A 12,280-nucleotide genomic window follows, 5' to 3' on the forward strand; every position below is an offset into this window, starting at 1 on the left:
TATGGATCATGTTACCTAGCAATTGTCTTCCCCAAAATATATCATGCACAAGACTTAGTGATCATCGAGGGCAAGACATCATCGAGGGGAAGGAGAGATATAGGAGATGCAGAAATGGTTGGAGATGTCTTTGGAGCTATGTTCCCTCTTTTGGGACTAATCCTTAATGATGTTAAAATTAGACGACTGGCAACAGTCGTCGACAGGTTGTCTGCCAGCACTGCTCAGTCCTTAATGCTGGTAGAAGGAGAGATGCAATCGATAAGGGCTATGGTTCTTCAGAACCGTCTTGCGTTAGACGTCCTACTAGCAAAAGAGGGCGGAGTCTGTAAGGCTTTGAAGGTCCAGGAATGTTGTACTTACATTCCAGACAATTCGAAGCCCCTTGAGAAAGTTATTAGGAACATAACTGATATTCACAAGGAGATCGAAGACTTGAGTAGAGAAAATGTCTGGGAAAAGGTGGGCCACGGAATGAGTGAAGTTGGAGGGTGGATCTCCACCTTAGGCAAAAGCTTTGTGTGGTATATACTAAAACCTATCATCATAATATTGATCTGTGGGATCATATTGTGGGGATTGGTGAGGGTATTCAAATGGTACAGAGCAAGAAGGTCAGAAAGGGCCCAAAGAGAGCAGCTGCAGAGATTGGCTGCCATACAAGATAATCAGTACAGGAGTCTGAGGGCTCTGGAAGCGCAGAGACAAGTTATGCTAGCAATAACTGCAGTTTAAATGTTAGTGATGACCCCGAGAGGTCATCAAAGGGGGGAACTGAGAGAGCGCAAACTGACCTAAATGTATGAGTGCATCACACTTACCCGTAGTAAGCACAAATCATGAGGAGAAATGCCATGAGTGCTAGTAGTATCTGCAATTATATTCTGAATGTATAGCTAATGTAGAGATTTAAGTAGAAGTGGAACTAATACAGAAATGTGTGACACTATATGATTTTATTAGATGTGATTATTCCTGAATCCATGTCGTGTAGCTGCTAAAATGTAAGATGGCATGTGGTTAAACGCAGAATGTGGTAGGCCTCAGGGCCAGAGCTAGAAGGGAAGGGGAAGGTGTTTCTTTTCACGACATAGATGAACTAATGTTTTGGTCATTGCATTAATGGGCCATGATTTATAGATGTGTTTACGGAATAATAGAATAAGAGTATTAATATGCTTTAATTAATGAAGAAGTTGAATGCTATAATCATTATGAGAAATGCTGTAGGCCTGAAATGTTTTAACATTGATTTACACGTACATGTCTGGGCCGAGAAATGTTGCGAACCTTTTTGGAAGTCTATGAGAGTTGGGTTCTTGGCTGCAGATGTCTGTCTGCAAGAGAAAAGGGAGGATCCGATTATAAATAATATGAATAGAGGTCTGTTCAGTAGACGGCCCAGACATGGAGGAGGGTTCCGGAATGTTTAAGGGGTATCAGCGGGCCGGAGAAGAGTCTGAGAAGCAAGGTCAACTCCAACGTATGAGGCCCAATACAAAGCAGCATGGAAAAAGCCAGAAGCTACACCACGTGAGGGGCGTCTCATGAGGGGCGTCTCAAATGTTGTTGACTGTTTTGTATTAGGGACAGCACCCCTGGGTGGAGTTAGAGCAGATGCCTGAGGACCCTTTAGAGAGCGGATGGGTAGGCGGAGAGGGGTCATGACTGGAGAACTATAGGTTTTCACCAAGAGACTTAGAGTGAGTGACTTCCCTTGGGGGTCATTCACTGCTGACACCTTTTGTTAGGTTGAGACTTGGTTAAGTAGGGATACCATCTAGAGCAGGGTAGGGACAGCCTAACCTGTGTGTTTTCCTCCAACTTAAATGAAGGAGAGATATGCGTCAATGCTGATAGCTTTATTATTCTTAGAACTTGTGTTGGTAATTTCCGTTGCTCGTCTGAGGGCTTTCAGAGAGCACATGTATGTAGTTGGACCTGTGTATCTCGTGAATCTCATTCTGAGATGCCTGTATTTGCAGCTTATCCTATCCTTACAATAAACTTTTGAAAGCTAGAAGTTGTTTGTGATCTTTTGGAGCGGGGTCCTTTATTGGGTGAACTAGCTTGGTAACAGAGGCACTTTCTTCCTTCAATGACAGGCAACAAAGGTTCAGTCGACCAGATCGGGGTTTAGATCAATAGTGATAAGGTATCGATCAAAATCTCGCCCTTCCACCGTCATGTGTAAGCCTCCATCATGCAGGGTCCTGTCATCAATGTCTAGGCCAGGGACAGTCTTCTCGCCATGAAGCCGTTGGTCATGGGAGCCTGATAATAGGAGAAGCCGCTCTGCGGTATTAACTCTGTTGTTTAATGTTATTCAAGTCAGGTGGATGCCAATTTAAGAAAATAACTGGTAGTAGCGTTAGGAATGAGAACCCTTTTTACAGCATTTATGTCTGAGTCAGACACTGCCCAGTGCTGCCATCCACCCCCCTCTCAAGAGGCTGAATGGCTCCCTTGTGGGTAGGCATCGATGTAAGGGTCAGGTAAGATGACCTGCCTTGGCAGTTTCATTCATCTCCCTGCCACCACTGTCAGCGCCCGTAGATTAGGCCCGGGGAGCTGGTGGTAGTAAAACTCGAGGAGTGCACTGCTCCAAACCACTGAACCCTCTTCTGGTTCTCAATCCGTGACACATATGCTGAATCCAGCGCGTCAAGTGTGCTGAGGCGGGGGCCACAAATCTGCACACCTTCCTCTGATGACCTGGAGGAGGCAGGTCCTATGCTCTCCAGAACCATTCAGGAGACATTTCTCCACCCCAACACCTGTCCTCTGGTGTCTAAAAAGAGTGTGCCTGCAAGCTTACTCAGTGGGTATGCATGGGGTTTATCAGCACAGACCTGGAGGGACGCAGGAGGTACCGGCACTTGCTGACAGGATGTGTGTCACGCCAGCTGGGTGAGGCTTCAGTGTGGTCAGACAAACTTAGCCTTTAATCTTCCTAAAGTCGATAACATGGGTAACGCAGACTTGTGACATATTTAAAGGCTACTGACTAACCTGTACCAGCAAGAGCTATAAATCAAAAAACAGGAGTATGTATATTTGTATGGAAGACGCTCCTAAACACCGTTCTTGAGCGTACCTTAGAGAAGGACATCTTTAAACAATTTCCTTCTCTAGACTACTAGAGCCTTTGGCCTGTCGGTAGGTGGTTTGGGTGGATCCGAGATCGCGATTCAGACTGTTAACTTTACTCTGTGTTGGGTTTGAGGGAGAGGGTGAATTTTCTACAACAGGCATATTTGGTTGTTCCGATGTATAAGAATTTGAGTGTTGTGCATGTCTTACATTTTGAATTGGAGCCAGCAGTTTTCCAGCACTTGCGTCTTTGAAAGGATGGGCACATTTATGTTCTGCTCTCAGTTTACTTCAGAAATGGGTTGGTGACTGCAAGTTTCTGAGAGCTGCCTTGAGAGTCAGGGTGAGGACTGGCCCATTCATCGTTGCAGGGCCGGTTCGTGTTGCACGTACAATAGGTGTCAGTTACAGGGTAAAAAGCCTCGGGCTTAATCTTACAGTGATAGTAATAAATAGGTGTAAGTGACAAGGCCTTCCCAATAACGTGTGCAGCTCACACCCCGTGCTCCTGCGATAATGCCAAAGTCCCTACACTATTGCCCCCTGCTACTGCACATGTGGCACCAACTTTGCTTCTTTTTCATGAAGCCCCGGTTCCTTAATAGTACCAACATTTACCTCTCCATACAGTACCCACCCTGCAACTGCCACAGTTTGTTCCTCTTCAATAGCGCCCACCTTGCAACTGCCACACCAGGGGGCATATTATCAAGGGGGTTTATCTCCGCTTTTTTGGCTTTGAAAGCCAAGAAAGCAGAGATAAAATTATCTCCCTATTACCTAGCTGTCGCTAACACCAGTTAGTGACAGCTAGTAGGAGATAGCGACCATCTTGGGCCCCACTTTGCATGTCAGTGTTATTTATCACTAATGGCATGCAAAGTGGGCATGCCAAGATGTTAGCGACTGGAAACAGTCGCTAACATCGCTATCTCCTATTACCAACTTTTGGAGATATTCACGCTAAGCGCGAATATCTCCAAAAGCTAACACCTGCCCGGAGCAGTTCTTAGCCATGTTATCCAATGGGAGGTGGATAACATGGCTAAGAGCATTAGCTCGGTAATGCATGAATATCGCTGACTTTTCAGCGATATTCATGCATTGCGGCCGTTTTTTATCGCATTTGCGATAAACCTTGGTAATACCAAGGTTTATCTGCGATAAAATTCGCCGGTACATTTTTTTCTCTAACCAAGCATTAGCGATAATTATCGCTATTGCTTGGTAATATGCCCCAAAGTCCTTACCTATCTAGTGCCAACATCGCTGATACCGGAGCTAGTCGTTGCATTTATCACCAAACTCCCCCTACCTGTAGGGAGCGCTCATCCTACCACAATGTATCTTTCCCTTTCTGCACCCTTTCTATTTCCACAATGTAGCCCTCACCCAAAGCCTCGGCCTTCCTACCACAAGTAATTATCTTTCCAGCTAATTACCAACTACGCTTATACTGAGCCTTTATGTTCAAGCAGGCCTGTGTTAGATAAAGTGAACATAAACAACAAAGCCTGCTTAGTCTTAACTCCCCATATTCCAAAGTGCTTACAGTGGAGCAAATACTTCCTGGCTCCTGAATATTTATTACATTCAGAACAAACTTTTTACAGAACATGGAATAGGCCGGGTATGAAAGCAACTTGCCAACAGACTCAGAACACATGCTAAGTGAGATGATTCACGGGTGAAATTAGGATGAGAGATGGAATGGTTGTTTGTGATGAAGTTGGAAAGCTCATTATCATTCAGTAATTTTATAAGCAACTATGGGAGGGGGACTGATATACTAGCAGGGGTGCACTATTACTTGCAATGGGTCGACTCTTGACAACACAAATCCAAAGTCAATCCTTTGAGTGTTTCTAGGGAACGCATTTTGTTCAAACCACAGTATGGGCTCTGAAGAAATTAGGCTTAAAGACAATGAAACTGGGCTGGAGGGGTCTCTCGGAAAAATGCAAGAGTTCCTTGGGGGTTAGTAGCTCACAACGATTTTCACTGACCAGAAGTAGCTCTCACTACACAAAAGGTTGGAGACCCCTGGTCTAATATATAAGATTCAGAATGGTGAAGGGAAAATAATAAAAATCGAGAGGTCATTGAGAAACTAGCGTATAAGTGAGCCACAGCTAGAGTGAGAGTAGGGATTCAAGAGCAGTGCACTTAATGGAAGCATTGATGTCAGAAGGTGACTTGGTGAACAAACTGAAACCAGGACATGATGCAATGACTACAGTGCAATAAGTGCAAGATTTAATGGAGTGAGCTGTAACACTTAGTGCAAATATAGGGTAATCGTGTAACTATTGAAATGAAGCATACTTTTAAAGGAAATATTCAAATCAGGACATGTTAGCGTGAACAGGTTTAATCGGGGTACATTAAATGTAAATTGTCATCTAAGAGCTGGAATTGGGTTTGTTTCTATCAGAAGTGTTTGTTTTTGAAAATCGCATCTAACATGAGCACTTTCTTTTCTTTCACGTGGTTTGACAACCCAGTGAAAGACTCAAGAAGCCGCTTTCAACTTTTCCTTTAATAAAGAAAAATAAAAAACCCAGGTTTCTGGAAAGAAATCCAGGCAAACGCAGGGCACCATGGTAGAAGTGCATTTATATTCACGGCAGTGATATTGCATGACCAAATGCATACCGTGACATTGATAGCCTAAAAGACCCGAAACTTAACGTTCCCATGCAGAATTGGGGCTTGTGGCCTTTTGTGTCTGCGTATGCCATTAAGTGTGTGCTTTCAGTGAGAGTGGCTTCACGGTTACTGTGATTTGGGCTTGCCCAAACCCACTGTGTCTAATATCTCGTCCTTCAGTAAATCTAAGCCATGAGAGGCCGGATTTGTACACACATTTGTAACAACGTTTTAACTGCAGCAATTGAGTTTATGCTTACCCCGATTTTCTGAGGAGACTTAAAAGGTTCTTTCTTCACTATTCGAAGGTAGAAAGCAGCAGGGAGAATAAAAATTAACATGGTGGCTGCGGATGCACCTGGAAAACAGACGTTTCGATAAGTTAATGAGCATAATGAAGTACACAGGGAACTTAACTAGCTGATTTCTCAAAAAGAAGCCCATTAATAGTTTACACCCACACAATGATCACCCACACAGTGATTGCACTTCAGTACAGGTAGCACAGCAGCCTTTCGATGCCCCAGGGCTTGGGTGAACAGCCATGGATTCCCTTTCCGTTCATGAATGCAGCGGCCATGTTCTTGACATTGTATTAAATATAAGGGAGTAGCATAGAGGTGATTTTCAGACGGTCAGCAGGTGGGAGTGAAGCAGATGTACTGTGCACGCAGTGGGTGAGTTAGAAACACTGTTCAGAGAGTGAGGAGAGATGAATTAAGGAGTGCATGATATCACTGGCAGACAATTGACATGTAAGCAAAATGCAAGCACTGAGAGAGTGAAAAGCACGGTGCAATAAGTGGGAGGAAAGCAGAGGTCAAAGAGATGGAGGCAGAAGCTCTGCGCACAGTGAGGTAAAGAGAGTGAGGGGGAAACAGTACAGACTGAATACATACGTGTGGTGAAGACACTGCAGAAAGCAAATAAAGAGTACACTGCACCCTTACTGAGTGGGGAGCGAGTGAGGGAGTGCTGCTGCACGGTTACTGACTAGGGAGCGAGTACCGCTGCAGGGTTACTGATGGGGGAGCAAGTGAGGGAGTACTAGCGCAGTTACTGATGGGGGAGCCAGTGAGGGAGTACTACTGCACGGTTACTGGTGGGGGAGCGAGTGAGGGAGTACTACTGCACGGTTACTGGCTGAGAATGAGTGATGGAGTACCGCTGCAAGGTTACTGACCAGGGAGCGAGTGAGGGAGAACTACTGCACGGTTACTGATGGGGGAGCCAGTGAGGGAGTACTACTGCACAGTTAAAATCTGTATTTGTAAAGCGCAAACTACTCACCCTTAAGGGTCTCAAGGCGCTGGGGGCCGTCATGGAAATTAAGTGAGCTATTGCCCAGAGTCACGTGGTGCTGAGCTGAGCTGCCGGGGATCTCACTGTGAACCCTGTGCTACGAAGTCAGCTGCCTTGGCCGCTGCACCACACCTCACCACCTCAGTTACTGATTGGGGAGCGAGTGAGGGAGTACTACTACATGGTTACTGATGGGGGAGTGAGTGAGGGAGTACAACTACATGGTTACTGATGGGGGAGCGAGTCAGTGAGTACTACTGCATGGTTACTGATGGGGGAGCGAGTGAGGGAGTACTACTGCATAGTTACTGATGGGGGAGCGAGTACCACTGCGTGGTTACTGATGGGGGTGCGAGTGAGGGAGTACTACTGCATAGTTACTGAAGGGGGAGAGAGTACTCCTGCATGGTTACTGATGGGGGAGCGAGTACCATTGCATGGTTACTGATGAGGGAGCGAGTGAGGGAGTACTACTGCACGGTTACTGATGGGGGTGCGAGTGAGGGAGTACTATTGCATGGTTACTCAAGGGTGAGAGGGTACTACTGCATGGTTACTGATGGGGGAGCGAGTGAGGGAGTACTACTGCACGGTTACTAGTGGGGGAGCGAATGAGGGAGTACTACTGCATGGCTACTGATGGGGAAGCGAGTGAGGGAGTACTACTGCATGGTTACTGAAGGGGGAGAGAGTACTACTGTATGGTTACTGATGGGGGAGCGAGTGAGGGAGTACTACTGCACGGTTACTGATGGGGGAGCGAGTGAGGGAGTACTACTGCATGGTTACTGATGGGGGAGCGAGTGAAGGAGTACTACTGCACTGTTACTGATGGGGGAGCGAGTGAGGGAGTACTACTGCACGGTTACTGGCTGAGAATGAGTGATGGAGTACTGCTGCAAGGTTACTGACCAGGGAGCGAGTGAGGGAGAACTACTGCACGGTTACTGAAGGGGGAGAGAGTACTCCTGCATGGTTACTGATGGGGGAGCGAGTACCATTGCATGGTTACTGATGAGGGAGCGAGTGAGGGAGTACTACTGCACGGTTACTGATGGGGGTGCGAGTGAGGGAGTACTATTGCATGGTTACTCAAGGGTGAGAGGGTACTACTGCATGGTTACTGATGGGGGAGCGAGTGAGGGAGTACTACTGCACGGTTACTAGTGGGGGAGCGAATGAGGGAGTACTACTGCATGGTTACTGATGGGGGAGCGAGTGAGGGATTACTACTGCATGGTTACTGATGGGGGAGCGAGTGAAGGAGTACTACTGCACTGTTACTGATGGGGGAGCGAGTGAGGGAGTACTACTGCACGGTTACTGGCTGAGAATGAGTGATGGAGTACCGCTGCAAGGTTACTGACCAGGGAGCGAGTGAGGGAGAACTACTGCACGGTTACTGATGGGGGAGCGAGTGCGGGAGTACTACTGCATGGTTACTGGCGGGGAGCGAGTGAGGGAGAACTACAGCATGGTTAGTAGCTGAGGAGTGAGGGAGAGAGTACACTGCACAGTTACTGATTGGGGAGTGAGTAATGGAGTACAGTATGATTACTGACTGGCGAGCGAGTGAGAGAGTACTAGTGACTTGTTTCCCACTGGGGATTGAGTGAGTTATTGACTCTGTAGTGAGTGAGGGAGTACGCTGCATGGCTAAGAACCGGGGAGCGAGTGAAGAAGTACTACTGCAAGGTTACTGACCGGGAAGCAAGTGAGGGAGTACAGCTGAATGGTTACTGAGTGAGGAGGGAGTGAGGGAGTATCGCTGCACGGTTACTGACTGGGGAGCGGGTGAGGAAGTACCATGGCACAGTTACTGGCCAGGGAGCAAGTCAGGGAGTACTACTGCATAATTACTGAGTGAGGAGTGAGTGAGGGAGTATCGCTGCCCGGTTACTGAGTGAGGAGTGAGTGTGGGAGTACTGCTTCAGCGAGTCAGGGAGTACTGCTGCATGGTTACTGAGTGAGAAGTAAGTGAAGGAGTGCCGCTGCACGATTACTGAGGGAGAAGTGAGTGAGGGAGTACTGCTGCCTGGTTACCGAGTGTCGGAAAAGCTGCACAGGCAGAGACTGGATGAGCCACGTAGAAGTGAGTGGTGCAGAAGTAATGGGCTGCCAGAGTATGGAAAGAAAGGCTGTGCTGAAGCTGAGGAGAGATGTTTAGTGTAGACATTGAGTGGAGGGTTATGCGCCACATGTAAAGACCCAAATATGTATATCGTGGCATTCCTTTGATCTTTCAGGCTAAAACGTGTCCTCGTGTAAAAGTATAAAAGTCTGTATTGACCTTGTCCTGTTACTACTGCAGTGAAGCAGGGCAATGCCAGAGGCCTGTGGGCTGAGAATTGAGACGAAGATCCCGAAAGGGGGTGTCCACCACCTGGAATAGTTCAAGTCAGTCCCCACTGAAATCAACTCCTAGCCAGGTGATCAGCAGTACATTGTAATTACTTCTTTCAGAAGACGGGAGGGGATATTCTATGAGATGTTTGCACTTTAGCCACAGGAGACCTTCATATGTCTCAGCACACGTTAGTACAGCCTCTCTCTAAGGGCATCAGAGAGAGACAGCTCGCTGATATGGAACTAGTGGGAAGTCGGAAAATAGACAGACAGCTGGAATAACTTTACCCCTTGCTCTTTCGAGATGTTTTCGTATTTAAGAGAAATAGTGGGAAACGTGTGCTTATAATGACATCAACACAGCAAACACGTTATCTCTTCGACTCTTTCTTTGAAATGTGTCACTGTACATTACTTTAGAATGCCTGTTTCCACTCAGATAGTAAGAGTTCCTGTTCCCTATGTACTTTCCAGATGCAAAATTTGCTTCAAATTAGACTGTGGTCAGGGGTTCGCAATCCACAGATTCCAGGTAGCCAGGTTTAATTCTTCCAAATAATCTCAGACTTTTAAGCACCATCTCTTTTATGGAGGGACATTAAAACCTATACTTATAATAGGGAAAACGGAAATGCAAGTCGCAGAATGCAGTTTCACTGGCAAGAATGTCGCATCTGCCTAATAATGCATAGATAGGACATAATCTCAGCACAAGTAGTCTGGACTGCCACACTGAACGAAATTATACATCTGTTTGAAAGATACCATTGCTCCCCAATAGATCTCCTTAAATTCTAAGTGGAAACTACTATAAACACAACAACTAAATAATGTATTTTTCTGCAACATGAACAACTTCAGAGTTCCGCCCAGAAAGGCCATAAATACATTTAGTTTGGAAGTTTTTTCGTTATGAATTTAAAGTAGCCTGAATTCGTTTTTGGTCATCTTACCTATGAAACCAAATATGTCCTTAATTGTTGGTACAAATATTACCAGAAGGTTGTTAAAAGCTAGGATAATTGCTGCTATCAAAATGTGCCTGATCCAGTTAAATTGCCTGCCAGGAAACAGCATGGTAGTGACTGATGTTCGAATCTGTGAATAAAAAAGTAAATAAAATGGGAGATGTTAAATACAATTTTTTTGTACATGTTGCTTATTAATTCACATATATTATTAATACATACATCTAGAAAGATAGATTGCTCTGTCACTTTTGTAGCAAGTTCCATTATATATATATATATATATATATATATATATATATATATATATATATATATATATATATATATATATATATATATATATATATATATACATACCATGGGCTAGGGTGGCGTGCTTAATCACGGGGCCCCTCTTCACACCGACTACAGTGCAATTGAAAAAAGTTTGACCTATGCTTTTTACTACTATGGATTTTATGTTGATTATTTGATTTATTGATCTATTTTTGGATTTTCCATTTGTAATGATCTATGGATTTTTGGTACATATAAGAAGCATTTTGGCTAAAAAGCAAATTTGAAGTCACATAACTAAAAAGGGACGGAGATGTATGTGAACCATACACAGCAAAAAACACGAATCCAGTGGGAGACTCCCAGATTTTTTCATCCATAAATGGCTTTCACCAGGCTGAAATTGCCGCAGTTTCAACAAAAGTCAGTGAAGGAAATAAATTCCCCCGACTGTTTTTCAAAAATTCCCATTTTCCTGTTCTGAAATGCTGGCATGTATATTTTATTTCATTGCAACTTTGCTTTTAACCATTTCCTTGGAGGATTTGCTGTAAAATGACCAATTTGCCTCCATTCTTTTCAACAGTGTATATATTCCTATAGTTAAACTATCAAGGGGACAATTCCACTCACCGCTCAACTGCTCAGTACAATGTCCGCTGTGTATTACACACCGCCATTTTTAAAGTTCAGCACTCGCCAATAAGTATGAAGTTCTTGTTTCAAGGGTTAAGGAGGAGGATGGTTATGAGAAAGGAACAGGAGCAGGAACGACGATCTACCTGCTTTCGGGAGCTGTGACATCACACTCTGCCTGCCCTCATTCGAAAGATGCACAGGATGTAGGTAAAAGGTCAGCGGTAACTAGGTAACGCTCAAGAGATGCACTCTGGCTGTCAGACAGTGATTGGCTTAAGCAGCCCCAAGGCCGCAGGAGCTGCACTTTGGCGAGTGTTAAAGCAATAACCCGTTGGTGTGGTCTTTTCACCCCTCCCAGCATGAAAGGATATATGTATTTTGCTTATCCCCTCTTTGGAATTATTGCTTTTGAGAAAAAAAACAGAAGAAACAGCCTCACCTGCCAAACCCAGTCACGCACCGCCGTGCAGGACAAATGGGTGATTCGCAAAAGGCCAGTAAGGCTGAAAAGCTGATGGTGCTGAGGCAAAGTCAGTCATAAAAGCTGATATGATGAACAGTGGCCCAGCATATTGGCTTTTTCAAAATAACAGGCCTAAGGGTAAGTCTCGCAGCTTCATCAGTCCTCCCTGGTTTTCAGATTAAGCGGCCTGTTGATAAACTTTCCAGTTTGCAGTATACCAATCCCCCCGTACCCAAAGACAATCAGTTATAAGGGCTTAAGTAACGCTGATGCAATCTGGTTAATTCTCCTGTTGGCCTGTTGTTTTTAGGTTTGATGTGTAATTGTGCTTGCACCATCCATTGCAAATATTGTATTGCAGCTTGTGTATAGTGCCACAAAGTGCTCCGTGATCTCAACCCCTCCTGGGTATCCTTTCAGAGGTGTGTGTTTTGAAGGGGGTAGAATGACCTATATGCAGTAGCTGGTTGAGGTGCATGATGAGAAAACACTTCAATCATGGAGAGGTACATGTCACAACACATATGCATGAAGTGCTGCA

The 12,280-nt window shown here is 45.1% G+C and overlaps 1 protein-coding gene across 2 annotated transcripts in view; it reads right to left on the bottom strand.

Annotated features, from left to right (window-relative positions):
* The window catches only part of SLC38A4 (solute carrier family 38 member 4), a 222,491-nt gene that overhangs the window by 23,881 nt on the left and 186,330 nt on the right, over positions 1–12,280 (bottom strand). For both annotated transcript variants that reach the window (XM_078675373.1, XM_078675364.1), the window contains exons 14-15: positions 10,344–10,488; positions 6,003–6,100 (exon numbers count right to left, since the gene is read on the bottom strand). In XM_078675373.1, the coding sequence (XP_078531499.1) occupies positions 6,003–6,100; positions 10,344–10,488 (243 nt within the window). The remainder of the gene's footprint in view (positions 1–6,002; positions 6,101–10,343; positions 10,489–12,280) is intronic.

This window comes from Lissotriton helveticus, chromosome 1_1, assembly GCF_964261635.1.
Source record: "Lissotriton helveticus chromosome 1_1, aLisHel1.1, whole genome shotgun sequence".
Taxonomy (NCBI): domain Eukaryota; kingdom Metazoa; phylum Chordata; class Amphibia; order Caudata; family Salamandridae; genus Lissotriton; species Lissotriton helveticus.